General features: G+C 34.6%; 3 protein-coding genes across 4 annotated transcripts in view; 2 read left to right on the top strand and 1 right to left on the bottom strand.

The window, feature by feature from the left end:
- Window positions 1–365: 365 nt before the first annotated feature.
- On the top strand, window positions 366–3,950 carry LOC149905656 (RING-type E3 ubiquitin-protein ligase PPIL2). Its single transcript, XM_090105501.1, has 9 exons — window positions 366–530; window positions 601–820; window positions 926–1,235; window positions 1,325–1,449; window positions 1,762–1,906; window positions 2,191–2,339; window positions 2,614–2,765; window positions 3,082–3,271; window positions 3,681–3,950. Exons 1-9 carry the CDS (start codon window positions 499–501, stop codon window positions 3,912–3,914), a joined length of 1,557 nt encoding a protein of 518 aa, XP_089961627.1. The 5' UTR covers window positions 366–498; the 3' UTR covers window positions 3,915–3,950.
- Window positions 3,951–4,365: 415 nt separating this feature from the next.
- Window positions 4,366–5,183, bottom strand: veli (L27 and PDZ_signaling domain-containing protein veli). Its single transcript, XM_090105502.1, has one exon. It carries the CDS (start codon window positions 5,105–5,107, stop codon window positions 4,511–4,513), a length of 597 nt encoding a protein of 198 aa, XP_089961628.1. The 5' UTR covers window positions 5,108–5,183; the 3' UTR covers window positions 4,366–4,510.
- Window positions 5,184–5,603: 420 nt separating this feature from the next.
- Pax (paxillin) overlaps window positions 5,604–17,558 on the top strand; it is an 80,471-nt gene continuing 68,516 nt past the window's right edge. The window contains exon 1 of one of the 2 annotated variants that reach the window (XM_090105240.1): window positions 5,604–5,795. In XM_090105240.1, coding sequence (XP_089961366.1) covers window positions 5,783–5,795 — 13 coding nt within the window. In that variant the 5' untranslated portion in view covers window positions 5,604–5,782. Of the gene's footprint in view, window positions 5,796–15,105; window positions 15,529–17,558 lie in introns of those variants that run through there. The other variant, XM_090105239.1, reaches the window with a different exon arrangement.

Below are 17,558 nucleotides of genomic sequence, written 5' to 3'. Positions count from 1 at the left end.
TAGTAAAGTGAATAGAAGCGTGTTCTATTTTTTTGCGAGTGGACTGCGAGTAGCCACGTCCCGCGCGCCCTCCCTTCCCCCTCACTCGCAGTGTGCCTGCCTAAACACGTCTGGACAGGAGTGTTTAGTGTTTAGTGTTTAGCGTAGTGTGTAGCGTCGCGAATTTCACCATTGTCCTGCACTCGCACTAATCACCTGCACTCGCAGTTGAATTGGACACTACTCGCACTACACACCGGCACTCGCACTAATCACCTGCACTCGCACTAATCAAAGTGTGAACCAGCCAAAACTGCCAACTGTCAAAATATATTGTGTCTTGTAACTTGTTTTCATTTCCGTCACAGAGCAAGTAATATATTTCCGTGATTTCAATCGTATTTCGTACAAAGTGGATTCTACAATAACATTAAATACTTTTAAACTAAATACATACTGTAACTCAATATTATTTGAAATAAATACTCTTTATTTAAACGGCATAACACCCTAGTAACCATGGGTAAACGACAGCATCAAAAGGATAAAATGTAAGATTTGGTAAAACTTACTGTTTATATTTTATTCTAAACAAATTCTTAATAAACATTATTATTTTAGGTACTTAACATACACCGAATGGACAACATTGTACGGTGGTAAACGATCGGGTACAGCAGTGGAAGAGGACACATCATTTAAAAGGCTCCCATATGATCATTGCTGTTTATGTTTACAACCTTTTGACCAGCCTTACTGCGACGGTGATGGCAATGTGTTTGAGTTGCAGGCCATAATTGAGTTTGCGAAGAAGTTTAAAATCAATCCTGTGACTGGCAAGGTAATGAAGATAATTGTACTATAATTTACTCTACATAACTATGTTTATTAAATAATAATAATATATGGATTAACTATACCACACAATTATTGTATAAACTTTCAGAAAATCGATTTAAAAGGCTTGATAAAGTTGAACTTCTTCAAAAATGCAAAGGATGAGCACCATTGTCCAGTATTGTTCAAACCGTTCACAAAAAATTCTCACATTGTCGCAATTCGTACAAGTGGTAATGTCTATTGCTATGAGGCAGTGGAACAGCTCAATATCAAGGGAAAGAACTGGAAGGATCTCATTGAGGACACACCATTTGTGAGGAGCGATATAATTACAATACAAGACCCAAATAACCTTGATAAGTTCAATATTTCTAAATTTCATCATATTAAAAATAATTTGAGAGTTGAAACAGAAGGTACAAATTCATATTGCTTGCTTTAACTGTAAAACATTTTATTACTATAAATCCTGTAAATATTAATATGTAAATTTTATGTTCAACAGAGGAAATAGCTTTAAGAAAAGACCCACATGCCAGACTAAAAACAGTGTCATCTGAAACCAAGGAAATTCTGCAAGAATTAGAGAAAGAGTACAAGGCACCAGAAGCAAAGGAATCTAAAAAAGAGGTTCAACATTTAATTAGCTGTTTGTACTTTGTCAAGAGGTTCTTCAATATTTTTTTAGTTGCTGTGACTTTGTCCATTTGGAAATTACTTTTTGCATGTATTTGTCAATTTAGATTACATTTTAAATCATGAATTGAATGTAATTAACTAAATGATTTAATAAACCCTAAGTATTGGATGAATTTATTATAGAGAAAGTTGTTCAACGTCTCTGAGATTAAAATAAACAAACTAGCTAAAATAAAAAAAAATTGCAAATATCAATTCAATTTTGTTCTTTTCCTATTATTGCATTTTTTTGCCTCATGCCAGGTGGCTGATAAATTCAATGCTGCTCACTACTCCACGGGCATGGTGGCAGCCAGCTTCACGTCCACGGCGATGGTGCCGGAGACGAAACACGAGGCTGCCATCATTTGTGAGGATGAAGTCAAGTATGAGAGGGTTAAGAAGAAAGGTAATTGTGCCAAATTATTCTGATTTACTTATTCTAAAAAGGTTAAAACTTTATTTTAATAATAACTATCCCTACATGTTATATACGAAATATATTTAGTAGTATGCCATGTTCGTCTGTCTGTGATAAACTCAAAAGTCACAAGCAACTCAGTGCAGTAGCCAGTAGCACTGACTTCTTTCTGTTTTCACTATTGGATAGCATGATTGTCGAGGATAGTTAAGTAACTAGGTAGTGGAGATCAGTATAACGAATAGACACATAATGTATTTTTATTTTCATAGGATATGTAAGATTAGTGACGAATTTGGGACAGCTAAACTTTGAGCTATACTGTGACGTGACACCAAAAACTTGTGACAACTTCATCAAACTCTGCCTCAATGGATATTATAATGGAACCAAGTTTCACAGGTCTATAAGAAATTTTATGGTGAGGATGTAAATATATATAATATGTTTTTTATGTTTGTAAAATATTTGTCGTAATAAGGAAAACATTTCTATTCAAATGAAGCTTAAAAATATTTGTTGGAAGAAGCTAGGTTATAAATTATTTAAATTTTATTGAATAAATAAAAAATATACCTAGTTAAGTACTTAAAAAATAAAAATACATTTTTTCTTGAAGCTATGACTAAAAATATAATATGTAAAGACGAAAAATTGGTTTTATTCATATTATATTTTGTTTTTTTCATCGTTAGATACAAGGTGGAGACCCAACTGGTACTGGTTTAGGCGGAGAGTCAATATGGAAGAAACCATTTGAAGATGAAATTAAACCAAACTTGCATCACACTGGCCGTGGTGTACTTTCTATGGCTAATTCGGGACCTAATACAAATGGCTCACAATTGTAAGAATTAATTGTGTAAATATTGTCTTTTTAATGGCTACGAAAAATATGGCATGGCTATTTTCTGGAGCATATACATTATACAATGTTGTGGAAACAAAAAAAAGAGCGTGTGTGCCGAGCTCACGTGTCAGAAGTGAAACTTCTTTGGCAAGATTTAAAAAATACCAAAATCGCCGCCTTACTCCATGACATGATGGTATTGCTATGACGCGACCTTGAAATTTTGCTCTCAACGCGCCTAAAGAAGTTTCACTTCAAAAATATTTTATTTCTTACAATAACTCTCAATAGTAATATCTCTAATATCTTCCAGTTTCATAACGTTCCGATCATGCAAACAACTAGACGGCAAGCACACAATCTTCGGCAAACTCGTCGGTGGGTTAGACACACTAAGTGCTATGGAACAGATAGAGGTGGATAATAAGGATCGGCCCATCCATGATATTGTTATAGAAGTGGCTCAAGTGTTTGTTGATCCGTTTGCTGAAGCTGAAGAACAGGTAAATCGTAAAAGTTATAAGACTTCAACGAAAAAAAATTTAGACGTTAAGTTTTGATCGTCCGTCATAAGAGATGTAACTCATGGTAGAGCTGTATTTCAATTTTTTACAAATCCATACTAATATTATAAATGCGAAAGTAACTGTCTGTCTGTCTGTTACTCAATCACGCCTTAACTACTGAACCAATTTTCATGAAATTTGGGAGATATTTTGATACCCGAGAAAGGACATAGGCTACCTTTTATTGCGAAATATGTACCACGGGCGAAGCCGGGGCGGACCTCTAGTTTTATATAAATTAGACATAAATTGTATGCGATTTTTTACTATGGACATAATATGTACAACACTCATATAAGTCCTCTATACTTTTCATAAATCATATATTATTATAACATTTTTTCAGCTTGTCATAGAAAGAGCTGAAGAATTAAAAAGGCAGGCTGAGGCAGAGAGCCAAGGTATTAAACCTAAGAAAGCCAACAAACAACCCTTGAAAGTATTCCGTGAGGGTGTCGGCAAATATCTAAACTTACAAGAACTGACAGAACCAAATAAAAGCAGTAAATCACAAGAGGTACCAGCTAAAAAGACGAAGAAAGATAATAAAGGAGGGTTCGGTAGTTTTGACTCATGGTAAATTCTGTGTAAAAAGTATAATAAAATATGAAATGTTTTAAGTGTTTAATTACAACATAAGTTTCCCTAACACCTTATACATTTGTGATAATTTCCAACATATATAACAATACAATAATGATTTTTTAATATGCTTATAACTAAATGTAATATAGATAAACTATGAAAGTAAATGTGAATTACCTAATTTATATGACTTGGAATATTTCAAAAATGCTCTAATACTGTAAGTACATAGTCTAATTGTGCCTTAAAGCTACCAATTAATGAAACATCAACATACAGGTAGTGTTGAAACAATGCAATCATTAAATCTTATTTTAGACAACTAAATAATTTCATAAGTATTGAATTATTTATAACATTAAAGTTATAATATTGACCATAGACAGTGGTTCTAGAATTCAAAATAATGGGAAAAGCCTCTATTATGATTTAAAAACTCAGAACCACAGACACAATAGAAAAAATATTGTGTCTGGGACCGATCAGGCCGCTTGGGGCTCAATAGGTTAAATGTAACCTCAACATAAAGAAACACTAATACTCTAATTATAAATTCATAACAATATTGAACACTAGCTGCAATAGCTCAAATTAATTGTAATTCGGTCGTCGTCTTGCCGTTCTCTGCTTGTCAAATCTCATTTCCATTTCTTCCAATACCTTTGGTGTGTAGCGAACAACGAGTTTCACTGATCCCACAGCTTGTTTGAGTAATTCTACAGCTTTTTCATGGTTCTCGCCTTCAACAGATACACCATTTACTGATAGTAATTGATCACCCCTTTTTAATCCTCCGTGTCGGTCAGCAACACCACCAGGAATGATTCTCGAAATGTAAATCGGAGAATTCTGCTCTTTTCCGCCCATAACATTGAAACCGAGGCCTTCTTCGGTCTTAGGAAGTTCAACTACGCGAGGATGGGCATGACCTTCAGCGGCTGCGAATGCTGCGACGGTAGCCTTGGCTGTGGCCGAGGCACGGATATCCGCAGATCCCTGAATATCCACAGTCTCGTAAACATGTTCATAAACTTCTCTCACAGCATTCAAGAAATCACTTTGAAGAACTTTTTGTAACGCAGCTAGTTTCGTAGCGGGCACTTCCCCACTCTGTTGCAATTTTTCTAACAGTTCTATTGCCCTTTTAATATCCCTTGCTAATGTTAACTGTTCACCAGTATTACTCATTTTGCTTAGAAAGTAAAAAAGGGCGTTTTATGTGCCAAGAATCAGATCAATACACAAAACTATATGATAAATCAGATGTGTCAAATGACAATTGACAAGTGACAACACTGTTGAGTGTTTACATAATTTGGAATTGTACCAATAAAATCATAAAAAGTTCGTGGAAGGTTCGTGGCTTGTATTTAAATGAAAGGAAAATTTCTAAATAAAAATAAAAAATTATTGAATGTTGTACTTACACACTTACACATTCATGCGAATAGCGTGGAGAATAATTTGTAAATGCGCATTGCATACATTTGAACAAATACTTTTAAAAGGATGCCATGTTTGCCCTGCATAATATCTCAACACATCATTCAAGAAGCCTAATCGTGTTTTAGCTTAGTGTTTTAGATATAACCTTATTGTCATAATTCAATAATTTAAAAATGTGTTTAAAAAATTACCGGTTTTTTTGTCATGATTTGACACCAGATTTTCATATTTGCGGAGTGCCAACATTACGAAACTTCAAGTCTAGATTTATTTGCCAAATTGTCATTTAGCAATTAAAATATTATTGACAAAAATAAATAAAGGCTTTTATTATGTTAAATTCTGTGATAGTTTAGTAAGAGGTTGTGAAGTGTTGAATAAGTGGACTTTTTTTGGTGATTAACATAGAGAGAAACCATGGATGACCTGGGTAAGTCGTTTGTTATCACCATAACCTGTTTGGCGAAGTCTCAGCGAAATGACGTGTTTATGTGATATATGCTGTTTATATTTTTATGATTAAAATACAATTCTATAATTTCAAACTCACAATCTCCTACTTTCATAAACAATCAAAACATAAAAAATTTATTGTTTTTCAATTTGCATACCCAGTTACCTGTTAAAATTTTGAAAAGTACTTTTTGTTCTTCACGCCCTTCAAAGCGAAAATTTTTGATAAAGTATACATAAACTTAATGTATCAGAATACTTTAATACGCAGTTGTTACTATTTTATGATACATTACAATTTTCCTTAATTGTTATTGCCTGAAAAGCAGGATTATGATGCATGAGAAATGTATATAAAAAAGCTACACAAATTTTATATCACTACACAGAATGAAACAAAGTTGGGGTTGACTTTAGAAACGTGCGGCACGAATTTCGGCGCGATTTTAATTTTTATCGATCGATAATGATGCCCCGAAACATACATTAGTGGCTTTTCGTGCGGAAACGTGTAATTACAGAGAAAACTTTTTTTTTATTTTTGAGATTATGTTCAAAATTGTTTGAGTTACATTGACAAAACTACAAGAATTGTGTTTGAAAGAGATAACAAATTTCTTAATGTACATATTAAAAACCATAGTTCATTCAAAAGCATGTTGCTGAGGCTTAGTGCTGAGGGGACAACAATTCATACGGGTTATTGGCGAGCATATGATTGTTTGGGGCAATATGGGTATGTTCATAAAAAAGTTAATCACTCAGACCCAGACAACCCATTTGTTGCCTCTGACCCATTTGAGTCTCAGTGGCATGTTGTAAAAAGATTTTTTAAAAAAGATAACTATAACCGCCCAGCAAACTTCGGTGATAATATTATAGAATATGTGGAGACGATGGGTGGAAAAAAATAAAATGGATCCATTCATTGCCATTGTAAATTGTATCAAACATGTATACAAGATTTAAAAATAATTATTTAAAAAAAATGTTTTTATTGTATGTATATTGCACACAAATTGTTAATCACAGAACCGAATCTGTCCACCCCGATTCCACGTGGTACTTGTCTGTCATACACTAGAGTGTATTAAAAAAGTCGGAAGCGCGGAGGAGCGTGGCGCTCGCGTGTGCTGAGGAGCAGGCAGAGTCAAGCGAGCCGGAGTGGCTGAGGCTGGTCGCCAAAGGCGACCAAAAAGCCGAAGCTACGAAGGCGAGTGAAGACTCCTGCCTGCAACGAGGTACACGGGGGCAAGCGCCACGTTCTGCAGCGCCGGAGCAGTCAAGAAAGCCCATAATCTTCGTTATATTTCTAACTACATCACTTCATAGTATAAAACAAAGTCACTTTCTCTATCCCTATGTCCCTTTGTATGCTTAAATCTTTCAAACTACGCAACGGATTTTGATGCGGTTTTTTTTAATAGATAGAGTGATTCAAGAGGAAGGTTTTAGTATATAATTTATTAGGTTTAAGTCAAAGCGGGCGAAGCCGCGGGCGGTAAGCTAGTATAAATATAATCTCAAAAAAAATTAAAAAAAAAATAGAAGGGGGGTTTCCTCACCCCCCCACTTTATAGGGGGTCTCCCCTCACCTCCCCCCTCCCTTTCCCTCCCCTCCCCCCCCTTAATTCGTGCCGCAAATTTCTAAAGAAATACCCAAAGTTGCTTACCATTTCTGTCCGACCCTATGTATACTTAAAAGTTTAAAACTATGATTTTGATGCTGGTTTTAGGTTGAAGTATATATTTTGTTAAGATTTAGATGATGCGGTTTAAGCCATGGGCGGAAAGTTAGAAAAAAAAATACGATTTTCCCAATGAATATTTATACATAAAAAACTACTAAAATATATATAATACATATTTAGTGTAGTATAAAACTGCAGATGAAACCATAAAGAGATAAGTACAAATATTGCAAAACCCAGCTTGCATTGCACCAAATGTATCATGTACATATTACTTTATATATAACGATTAGAAATAACTTGTAAAAATATGTCTGAATATTTAGCTTTTTTTAAATGAGAAATTATATTTTCTTTTAAAAACAAGTTAGTATGGCCGAGCTAGCCCAATTTATGTTGCAGCATGCTCTACTTGCACATTCAAAATATTTTAACGTGATAACGTTTTTAAAATCATTTTAGTCGGGTGACGTGTTCAGAAACTTGTGTCACACCAAAACCTCACGAGCGCGATCACAGGTATAACGAGAGAGAGATGGACCGATCTCCCGTCTCATCTCGAGCGCTGCCACCAATAAGACGTTATCATGTAAACATCTCGATCGTAAACCTACTTTACAAACAACCAATTTTTTTTTATAACTAAGTAATTTACTGAGACTTTAATATATGGGTCGATCAACTTTTAATGGTCCGACGGTACACGCATCATGTCCCTGAACGATAATTAATAAACATGAAATCAGAAAGAGTTAAATTGGTTTTAATTATATTCCTCTTAATATTTTCTAACATTATTGTGAACAATATTTTACTTGCTTTATTAATTTGTGCGTAGTTTCATGGTTGTCCAGAGACTAAATGCAATTTTCCAGTACTATCACATTTGTCCCCAAGCTACTATGCATAAACAAACTTCGCATCACGAACACATACTATCACGACCATAAATACCAAATAGACTTCTTGATTCAGTTCATGATTATTGATATAAAAACATACAAATATTTTTTTTTTATTGGATATAATACGTTTTTCAGGCATTTTACTTTTGTCCCCATAAATCATCTACATGGCACAGGTCTCACAGACAACCGTAATTTAGTTATGGAAACAAAACACAAATGGCGCGGTAGATTCCTAAACAACAAGCTAAACACAACAATTAACTGTCGGGCTCAAACGCCATTTTGATTTGTATAAAATCACGGCAACAGTCGTCCGAGCGATGTTGGTGAGTGTGGGGTGGCTTTATTGTCAGTCCGTCAGACAACTGTGATTAAAGCATAAGTACTTGATGCATTGTTATCAATTATACTACACGAGATGCGCTTTCGTCTATAATTTAGTGTGAGCTGAGATTAATATATAAAATAACAATAGTATTTACTTGGCGGCTCAAAACGTTAAAAATGTCCCGCGGACAACCAGTCACTGGGCCAACCAAAGTGGTTGTACCATGGACAATTTGGTTGTACCTAGGACAATAATTATATAAAACTTATACTTTAACAGTTAAATAGTTCATGTTTTGTTTATTACTCGGCTGTTTCGGGAACACATTTTTATTACGCGATTTTATGTCTAGTTTAATTGTAATTTTAACATTTCAAAAATCAAGACGCTACTACTGCAACTAAGATGTCCCCATATGAAAATCACATTATACTTCATTCATTCAGTTATATCGAGAATCAGTTCATTTTAATTAAGTAAAATCAATAATGCGATACGTAACAACCTCGCCTTAATAGTTTTTTTGTAAAAAATATCACTATTTCCGCTTTACTGAAACTTTTTTATATATGAAACATTATTTGGTTGTTCAAAAGACATCATTCGTTTCAATTTTAATAAAAATATTTCGTATTTTGGGTGTAAATAGAACAAATATCAAAATATTATTTATTATTTAATATTAGAAGAATTTGTTTTAATTCTTAAGGGAATTTAACATTTAAAAAAGTACTATTGTGTAAGTTGTCCAAAGGACATTATTTCCCGTGAATAGATCGGTTCGTGAAGGTAAATCCACAAATGTATTAAATCAACTGCACTGCTGCTTATATAATCTTAATCTACGAAGAATTATCTTCTAAATGAAATAGTAAAATGCTGAAAATTAAGTAAAAAAAAAAAAAATACGAGAAAATTATGATCGGGACCTTTAAAAATTGATTGACCCATATATAGAATTAAATCTTCTACGAAGAGTTTCTTTGTTTGAACGCTCTTAAAGGGCTGATAGACGTAGGAACTTTAAAACCGCGGTTTTAAAGTTCGCGTACTTACTCGGCTCGACGTCGGTGACACACGCAAGAGCTTGGTCAGTAGCTTCTCGCGCGTCACCGATATCGAATGTCTCTATGTCATCAACAGAGGGAATTTTATGTTATTCAGGAATTAAATATAGACATTTTTAATTTAATAACCAGCACTTAATTTTAAGTAAATTGCATTCTAACAAAATAAATGTTCAAAAATTGAAGGATATATTTTCATTTTTACTATTATATTTTGAGGGTACTTTACAAAAAAAGAGCGTGTGCGCCGAGCCTACGCGTCAGGAGTGAAACTTCCTTGGCGGGATTCAAAAATACCTTCGCCAATATTCAATTATATTATATTCATTCATATTAATTATATTAAATTATTTTCATAAAACTAAAAGAAGAAGAGGAAATTAATTGAACTTTTGCACTTAGTAACACCTATTATAGCTAGACAGGCTAGGCTCGCGGCTCGCGGCGGTGACAGACGTGCGAGCGAAGGCGGGCTACGAGTAAAATTTCAAACATGTTGGATCGTCAACGAACTTACTCGACGGTTTTTAAGTACGCGTACTTGGGGTGACACACGAGCGAAAAAGGTCGTCGAGCCACAAGTTCGCGTACTTACTCGTACGTCTGTCACCCCTATTAGAAATCTAAATAACAAGGCAATAGAAGTGGTAAGCGCGCGTGACATTGTCGCCGCTCAGGTGGTTACCATGCCACATGACCATGACCATTCTTATTATCACGTTTAACACAAATTTCAACCTTATTTCTATGAGTTTATGTTCTAAGTAATATCTATTGAAAATTGACAACCTCTGTTGTAGAAAAGCCGATTTTTTGCGTATTGGAGCAAAAATAAACAAAACGTCTCATATGCTTAGGGATGTTATTCTAAAATAAACCGTAAATTCGTGCGTTAGGATACATATTAAAAAGCTTAATTTAATATTTAAGTTAGTTTTCACTAAAATCAAGCTGTCCAATAAAAGGCATAGTTTACTTGTGTGTACTGTTTAGCTATCGGTTTAAATGTGTTGATTTTGGCGACAGCGGTTTTCATACGAATTAAGACATTATAGCACTTCTATGTGTCTTGTTATTTAGATTTCTATGGCTATAATATATGATAAAGCTAAGACCAACAAGAGCGGAGCACTTCGGGTAAAACCACGGGGCACAGCTAGTTATGTTTAATATTCCATAACTAATTTTAATCAAGTTCTAATAGCAGATTAATGTTCAAATTACCTTTATTAACCTGACCTCTATGTTGACCTTAGGTGTGCAATATAGTATATTAATATGCTAAACTACTTATATACTTAAAGTAAATAACATGAAGCGCTATAAGAATGATTAATGGCTGTTACCGACACTACCGCACCTATAAAAAGAGTGATTGGGGAAAATAGACTTAAATTTTGGTGAATTCTTGATAAAACTAATTAGTAGGTTGAATATTTAAATGTTCTTATAAAAGAACATTTAAATATTTATTATTTATTATAAAATAAACCAATAAAATGTAGGTTTAAAATCAATAGCAAATTTAAAAATTATTTTTGCTCTATAGTTAAAAGATAAATTCAACGTTTGTTTTCAGATACTCAAGAAATACAAACTTTCATATTTTTAGATTTTAAGTGTTAGATATATATAACTTGTATATTGATATTTGTCTATCTGTGTGTGTCTCTGTCTAATGCATCATTGCTCTCAAACGGATGGACCGATTTCGATGAGTTTTTGCATTTGAAAAATCAGTTTCCTTGCGAGGGCTCTTTGCTATGTTTGGTTAATACATATTGGTTTAACAGTGTAAGAGTATCAGCTCTTTGACAAAATGATGAAAGGCATTTTTGGCGTATGATTGCTCGATTAAGGCTTTATGTGTGCCAGTATATAAATGTTAAATGATAATCCCTACTTCCCTACTTAATATTATAAATGCGAAAGTAACTCTGTCTGTCTGTCTGTCTGTTACGCTTTCCCGCTTAAACCTCTCAACCGATTTTGATGAAATTTGGCACAGACAATCTTTAGACCCTGAGAAAGAACATAGGCTACCTTTTATTGCGAAATATGTACCTCGGGCGGAGCCGGGGCGGACCGCTAGTAATTATTAATAGGGCCAGGGGATTTAAATGAATTTACATGAGAGAGAAAAAAATATAAAAAATAGTTCACTCAATGTGCTTAGGGTCATGATTGACATGACACCCCAGATTTTTTCTTGACGTAAATAATAGGGTCGTGGTGATTCACGTTACGCAACTTGAGATTGTTTATGAAAAGGTGTTAAAGCTTACCATGCGTCAAGACGGTACTCGGACATATTGTGACACATTCTTTGGAAGTGAAAAGTGCTTCCTGAGGAAAATTTAAAAATTTGGTTACGTGAAGAACTACGAATAATGATATATTCCTATATTTTTAGAGTTTACTGAAACAAAAACGGATCAAAATATACATGTAAAAAGGATGTGAATACATATGTACCCTGCCCTGTACCACCCACGGTTTCGCCTTCTTGGTCAAACGAAATTACTAGTATGGAATGAAAATTTTCACCTCGGTTAAAAGCAGCCTATTAATAATTATTATAACCTCCGATTTTAACAGACCACCTAAAAATCATATCAAAAGCGCATCTTTGCGACGTGATTGAAACACTTTCGCATTACCATATATGTATTAGCAAGGAAAACAATTAGGGATAGTGATGTTCCATGAAAACCTCTCATCATTAAAGTAATTACATTACTGCATTGTAGGAGAAGTGGTTGCATCGTCCACTTTTAATTAGCTTAATTATCTATCGTTAAGGTTCGTTTAACATGAGACTATTTGGGACACACCTTGTGTTGCATTTAAACCCTGTCCATTAGACACGATAGGACAATTTTTAAGTTTTTCATTTCAATTAAATGGATTTAAATTATTTGAGACCAAGATCGAAATGAATTTTATCAAAAACACAATCGAGTATCTCGTAGGTACGTGCGAACTGAGGCAGGTAAAGGAAAAGATAGGTAAAAGTCAGTCTAACTGAAAGTGTCTTAAATTTTAAAACATGAAGAACTAAGAGAAATATTAAAAGTGCATAACAGTGGCACTTAATAGCTTCTCGATAAATTATTTCTCCCCTTGTTTTGGAATACAATTTCTAGCGATCCAGTGAAAACATTGTAAAAAATACGCCCAAATGGAGTTTTCATTAGTATCGTCACCCCTAGAAGGCGATTATGCCATTAGCGCCACCGTGTTATGTCTATTATCCACGTAACGACTCGTCAAGGGTAATTTTTCGATGAGGAGCGTTCCTCAGTCCCCAGTCAGTCGATCGCGTACTTGGGTTACTATCGTACAGTTCCTATATTTGTTCAAAATTTGACGCGCCAGTATATCCTATACGTTTGTAGTAAGCGCGGAATATTTTAAAATAATTGTTTATAATTTTTTTTTCTTTATCGTCAGTGCCACACTAGGAATTATATGTGTAGTATTTATTATGCCACTTTGTCCTTATACGGGCAAGCATGCAGCACGTCATACTACTTAACAAAAATTGTAATTTTGGAGATAAGGTTATTGAAGAAAACGAAACATTGATAAAGGGCTTCGGTACATTCGCGGTACGATCAGAAAAAAAAAACATATCGCATCTGATTGTTAGCGTTGGCACAGATTCAATGTTTACTATTCAAGTCTAGACTCAAGACGATATTGTATGTTCTGTAAATTGATCAGCAAAGTGACGTGTATGCGAATATGAGATCACTCGCGGAATTTATTATCATACAATTATGATACCACGTGGGGAATATCTATACACGGTGTAATTAAAGGCGCCATAAAGGAAAATCCAGGTCAAGTCGACAGCCTTGTGAGATTACTAGATTATAACGTGTATCTGTGCTCTTAAATTGGCATAGAAATTATAGATAATCTATGTTGAACTAAATGTAGAAAGGAATGCAATCTTGCATGCCTTCCCTTTAACACGGCAATTTAATTAATCAATTGAGATATTCAATAAGTTTAAAACTGCAAACATCTGCGGGCTGCTGTTATGTTTATTCTGGTTATTCAATATTACATAGCACGTTCTCACGTTACGATTTATCTACGGCAATGAGCAAACAGTCCACAGTTAACTGCGGTGATGCCGTGATGACTACTTTTCAAAGGTATATATTTGCACGTGCTACATAGACCTGTTGGTTATATAAGTGGGTTGTGCTAGCGCCGGGTTTGAGACTAGAACAAATATTGACTTCCTTATTAGAGCCCTCGCTAACATCAGGAACAATGGTTTGCTTCTATAACGGATAGATCGTAAAGTGCTAATTGCATTCATAAGTCAGTTTTGTAGAACGTTCCACAGATCTCGAAGATTGTTAAATAGTGTGTACAAATCACATACAGTTCTTCGTATTACTTTCGTATATCATAACGTTTGATGGTGTTAGTATCATGAGTAAAAGATTATTCGTTCGAAGTCTTGGAAACAGTCAATCACGCATTCCCTAGCGATAAATTCTAATTTAGCTTCTCGTTCCTGTCACATCTTAAAGTTTCCCAACGTTGAGGGCATATTTAGCGCGTGTGACATTTCGTCTGTCTTATTACAATCCTTAACCTAAATTAAAACGACACAGTCTCTGTACTAAGAAGCTTAACTAATTAATGATTGTTGTTTTCACTTGCGAGCAAATCTCTAAGTTTATTGCCTAGTACAGGCAGTAAACTTAGTCTAGTCACGTAAGTGAAATTTGAATGGATGTTTTATGTGCGAGTACCATTCGCCGTTCTTTCATTTGAAGACGTTTGGATGTAATTTTATGACCAGCCTGTTAGTATTTGCCACCGAATTTCGGCGCATCCGGTGTAACATGCGCAAGAGTCGCCACATTTCCGTTCGTTACTCTCACTTGATCGCTTCACGGTTTCACGACGCTCATTAAGAAGAAAGCTTGAATGTTTTGATCTACGAGCCACATCAATGTCCCATCGTAAATGTTGTTAATTACGTCCTAGCGTCAGATTAACATTATTTTAATTAGCTACATAGCTACATTGATTTTTGTAATAAATTAAATTGGCGTGACGCGCATATTTCTGAGATAATTCCTGATCTAAAACGGTGATATAACAAAGCGCTCGATTATTATTTGTTAAGTAGTATCATATGTTATTCTTTGCTTGAATGACTACCGTGTAACTTATATCTGATCCAGCCGGCGTGGCTGAAGTGGCGTGCGCTCGCGCCGGCAAACTCATTCAACGATATATGATGTTTTAGTTGTGACTGGGACGCGTTGACGAATACTCTACTCGCACGAGCAACGCGACCTCGTCCTTTTGACATTGTCTTATCACTTATCAGCGCTTATCTACGATCAATGAAACGGACCTCGATGTAGAGATATGACCATTCGTTTTGGCAATTACATTCAGTGAATTCATATTCGATGCACATGTTGTACCAAACATGTTATCAGCTGATCCTAATTGATAATTAATTGTCGTGCGTATCGTGATACTTGGATGCTGATCATATTGGTGTAGGTTGTGATTATGGCGCGTTAACCGTAGTGTCGTACAAGTGGGTGGCATAATTTTCAAAAACGGTTTCTCGATTGGCCGAAGATGGATAGGACAATGTACGGCAAGGTGCTGCCAGGCACTTATTATCCATTCCGCTGCGCTATGAAGGAGAACGGAATATCGCCGGGCTGTGAGTATTATTTATTTAATTACGTTTAAATCGATTGGTTAAATATTTGTGTAGTTGTTTGTTTACTATCGAGTGCATCACAGCTGTACGTGGTTTCGTTACAAATGATCGCATTCACTCGGGGTTTCGTATATCCATCCGGTGTATTTATTTTTATAAGGTGTGCCGGTGCACTGTATCCACTGACTATCCATTGAATGATGGTTACGGTTAATCTATTTACTTTTGTGATGTCGGAATAGATTGTGGCGTTCTCTTTTGTGAACCTCGTGAACGTTGCCAACTCTTTTAATTTTAGATGTTTTAACTTGTACGTTGAGTCGTTTTGTAATATTTATTTGTCAATTCGCCTACTTATGTTTTGTTTTTAATGTTTTCTATTTATTAATAGATTTTAATTACGCATTCTATGATTAGAAGTATAGTTCTAATCGTAGACATACACATTTAAATTCAATTGATAACATCGTAAAGACATAAGATTATGTTAAGCTACCTACCTATTAATTAAAAAAAAAAATTTCAAAACTAATTGAAATATTACGGTCAGAGAGATGATAGGGATTACGTCAATAGCTCATTGTTTTCGTGCTGTATTTAATTGTGTAGCATAGGATAACAGATTAATAGGTACTTACAACATCTGTTAAATTGGCTCCATCCGTGTGCAACGTGTGCCCTTAATTATAATGATTATAACCCTTAAAATTGACAGTATCACTTACATTAAGAGTCACCGTGAAACCCCAAAAAAAGGGGACAAGAAAATTTCCAGTAAGTAATCATTTCATTGGAAATTTTAGGTATATGTACGTACTTATTGTGTCTTTTTTATTGACCTAGTAAAGATAAAAGATATTGCTTAATCTAAATCTGTCCTAATTGGCAGTAATTAATGATAACACGGGCCTTTCTAGATTGAAAGAAATGCGCTATTTCCCACAAATTGTTTTAGACTTTTAGGCCGCGTTAATTTGGCGCCATTAGAGCAAGCTAACCGCGATTTCTTTCTTTGCTCGTTTTACTGTGACTATTCCGGGAAGGTCTCGTGGGTGGAATGATTTTATTTTTCTGTTACCATCGCGTTTTATTTACGGCCTTTTATATGTCTATGGGGTTTTATATTTGTATTTTACAATTTTATGGGCTATATAGCATATTTATTTAGCATTTGTTTATGTGCGTCTCGTCTTTTTAGGAATAATGACTCATAACTACCCCACTAGGGGACACGGGACTTCATTGTAATATTTGTGTTTTACGTGCTTTGTGAATATATAAATTTATTCCTGCAATTTATAGAAAGTAGCCAATCAAAAGCAGGTGTGTAAACTGAAAAATCTAGCTTATCGATAGTCAGATCTAAAATAAATCTTACGGTAGATCGTAAATCTTCAAAGCGTCAGTAAATATACATAGTAAATTATTTCAAACTATGAGATAAGCTGGTTTGATCGTGTTTATCTTCGGGCATTGATTAACTGAAGCAGTAGCCAAGAATTCACTTAAAAGGGTTAGTTTATTTTTTAAAAGCCGTTTTGTGTGTTTGATAATTTTTGTTTGTATGTGTAATATAGGAGTATTGTTACATCATGAGATACATGATTATTTTATTTTTTTGTCAGCAGTAATTAAGAATTAATTAATTCATTCCAACTTTTTTCAAATTTGCATCTAATTTCTACAGAAATTCCTTCGTGTATCGTAGTAATATTCGCAATAGGTAATATTTTTTTCGAAATTTTAGGAACTTCGATTTCCGATCTGATATATACCTATTACCTAGGTACCGAGTCTTACTCGTAGGAAATGCAATGTTTATCAGGTTCTTCAGTTCTATTATTATGTAATTATTTTTACGTATCATCAGTTGCATATGTTTAAGTGGAATCTTATTAAGGCATAAACAAGTTAATTTTTTATAAATCACAATAAATTACTTACATCTGTTACTTGCGAGTAGGGAATCCAATCCCGCAAACGCGGGATCCCGCTAATGCGGGATCCCGCACCTTTTTTGCGGGATCAAA

Source organism: Colias eurytheme, chromosome 9, assembly GCF_061535395.1.
Source record: "Colias eurytheme isolate Ceu_HAF_F1 chromosome 9, ilColEury1 Martin Lab GWU primary, whole genome shotgun sequence".
Lineage (NCBI taxonomy): Eukaryota > Metazoa > Arthropoda > Insecta > Lepidoptera > Pieridae > Colias > Colias eurytheme.
The sequence above is the reverse complement of the archived record's forward strand: the minus strand, read 5'-3'. Positions and strand labels throughout refer to the sequence as shown.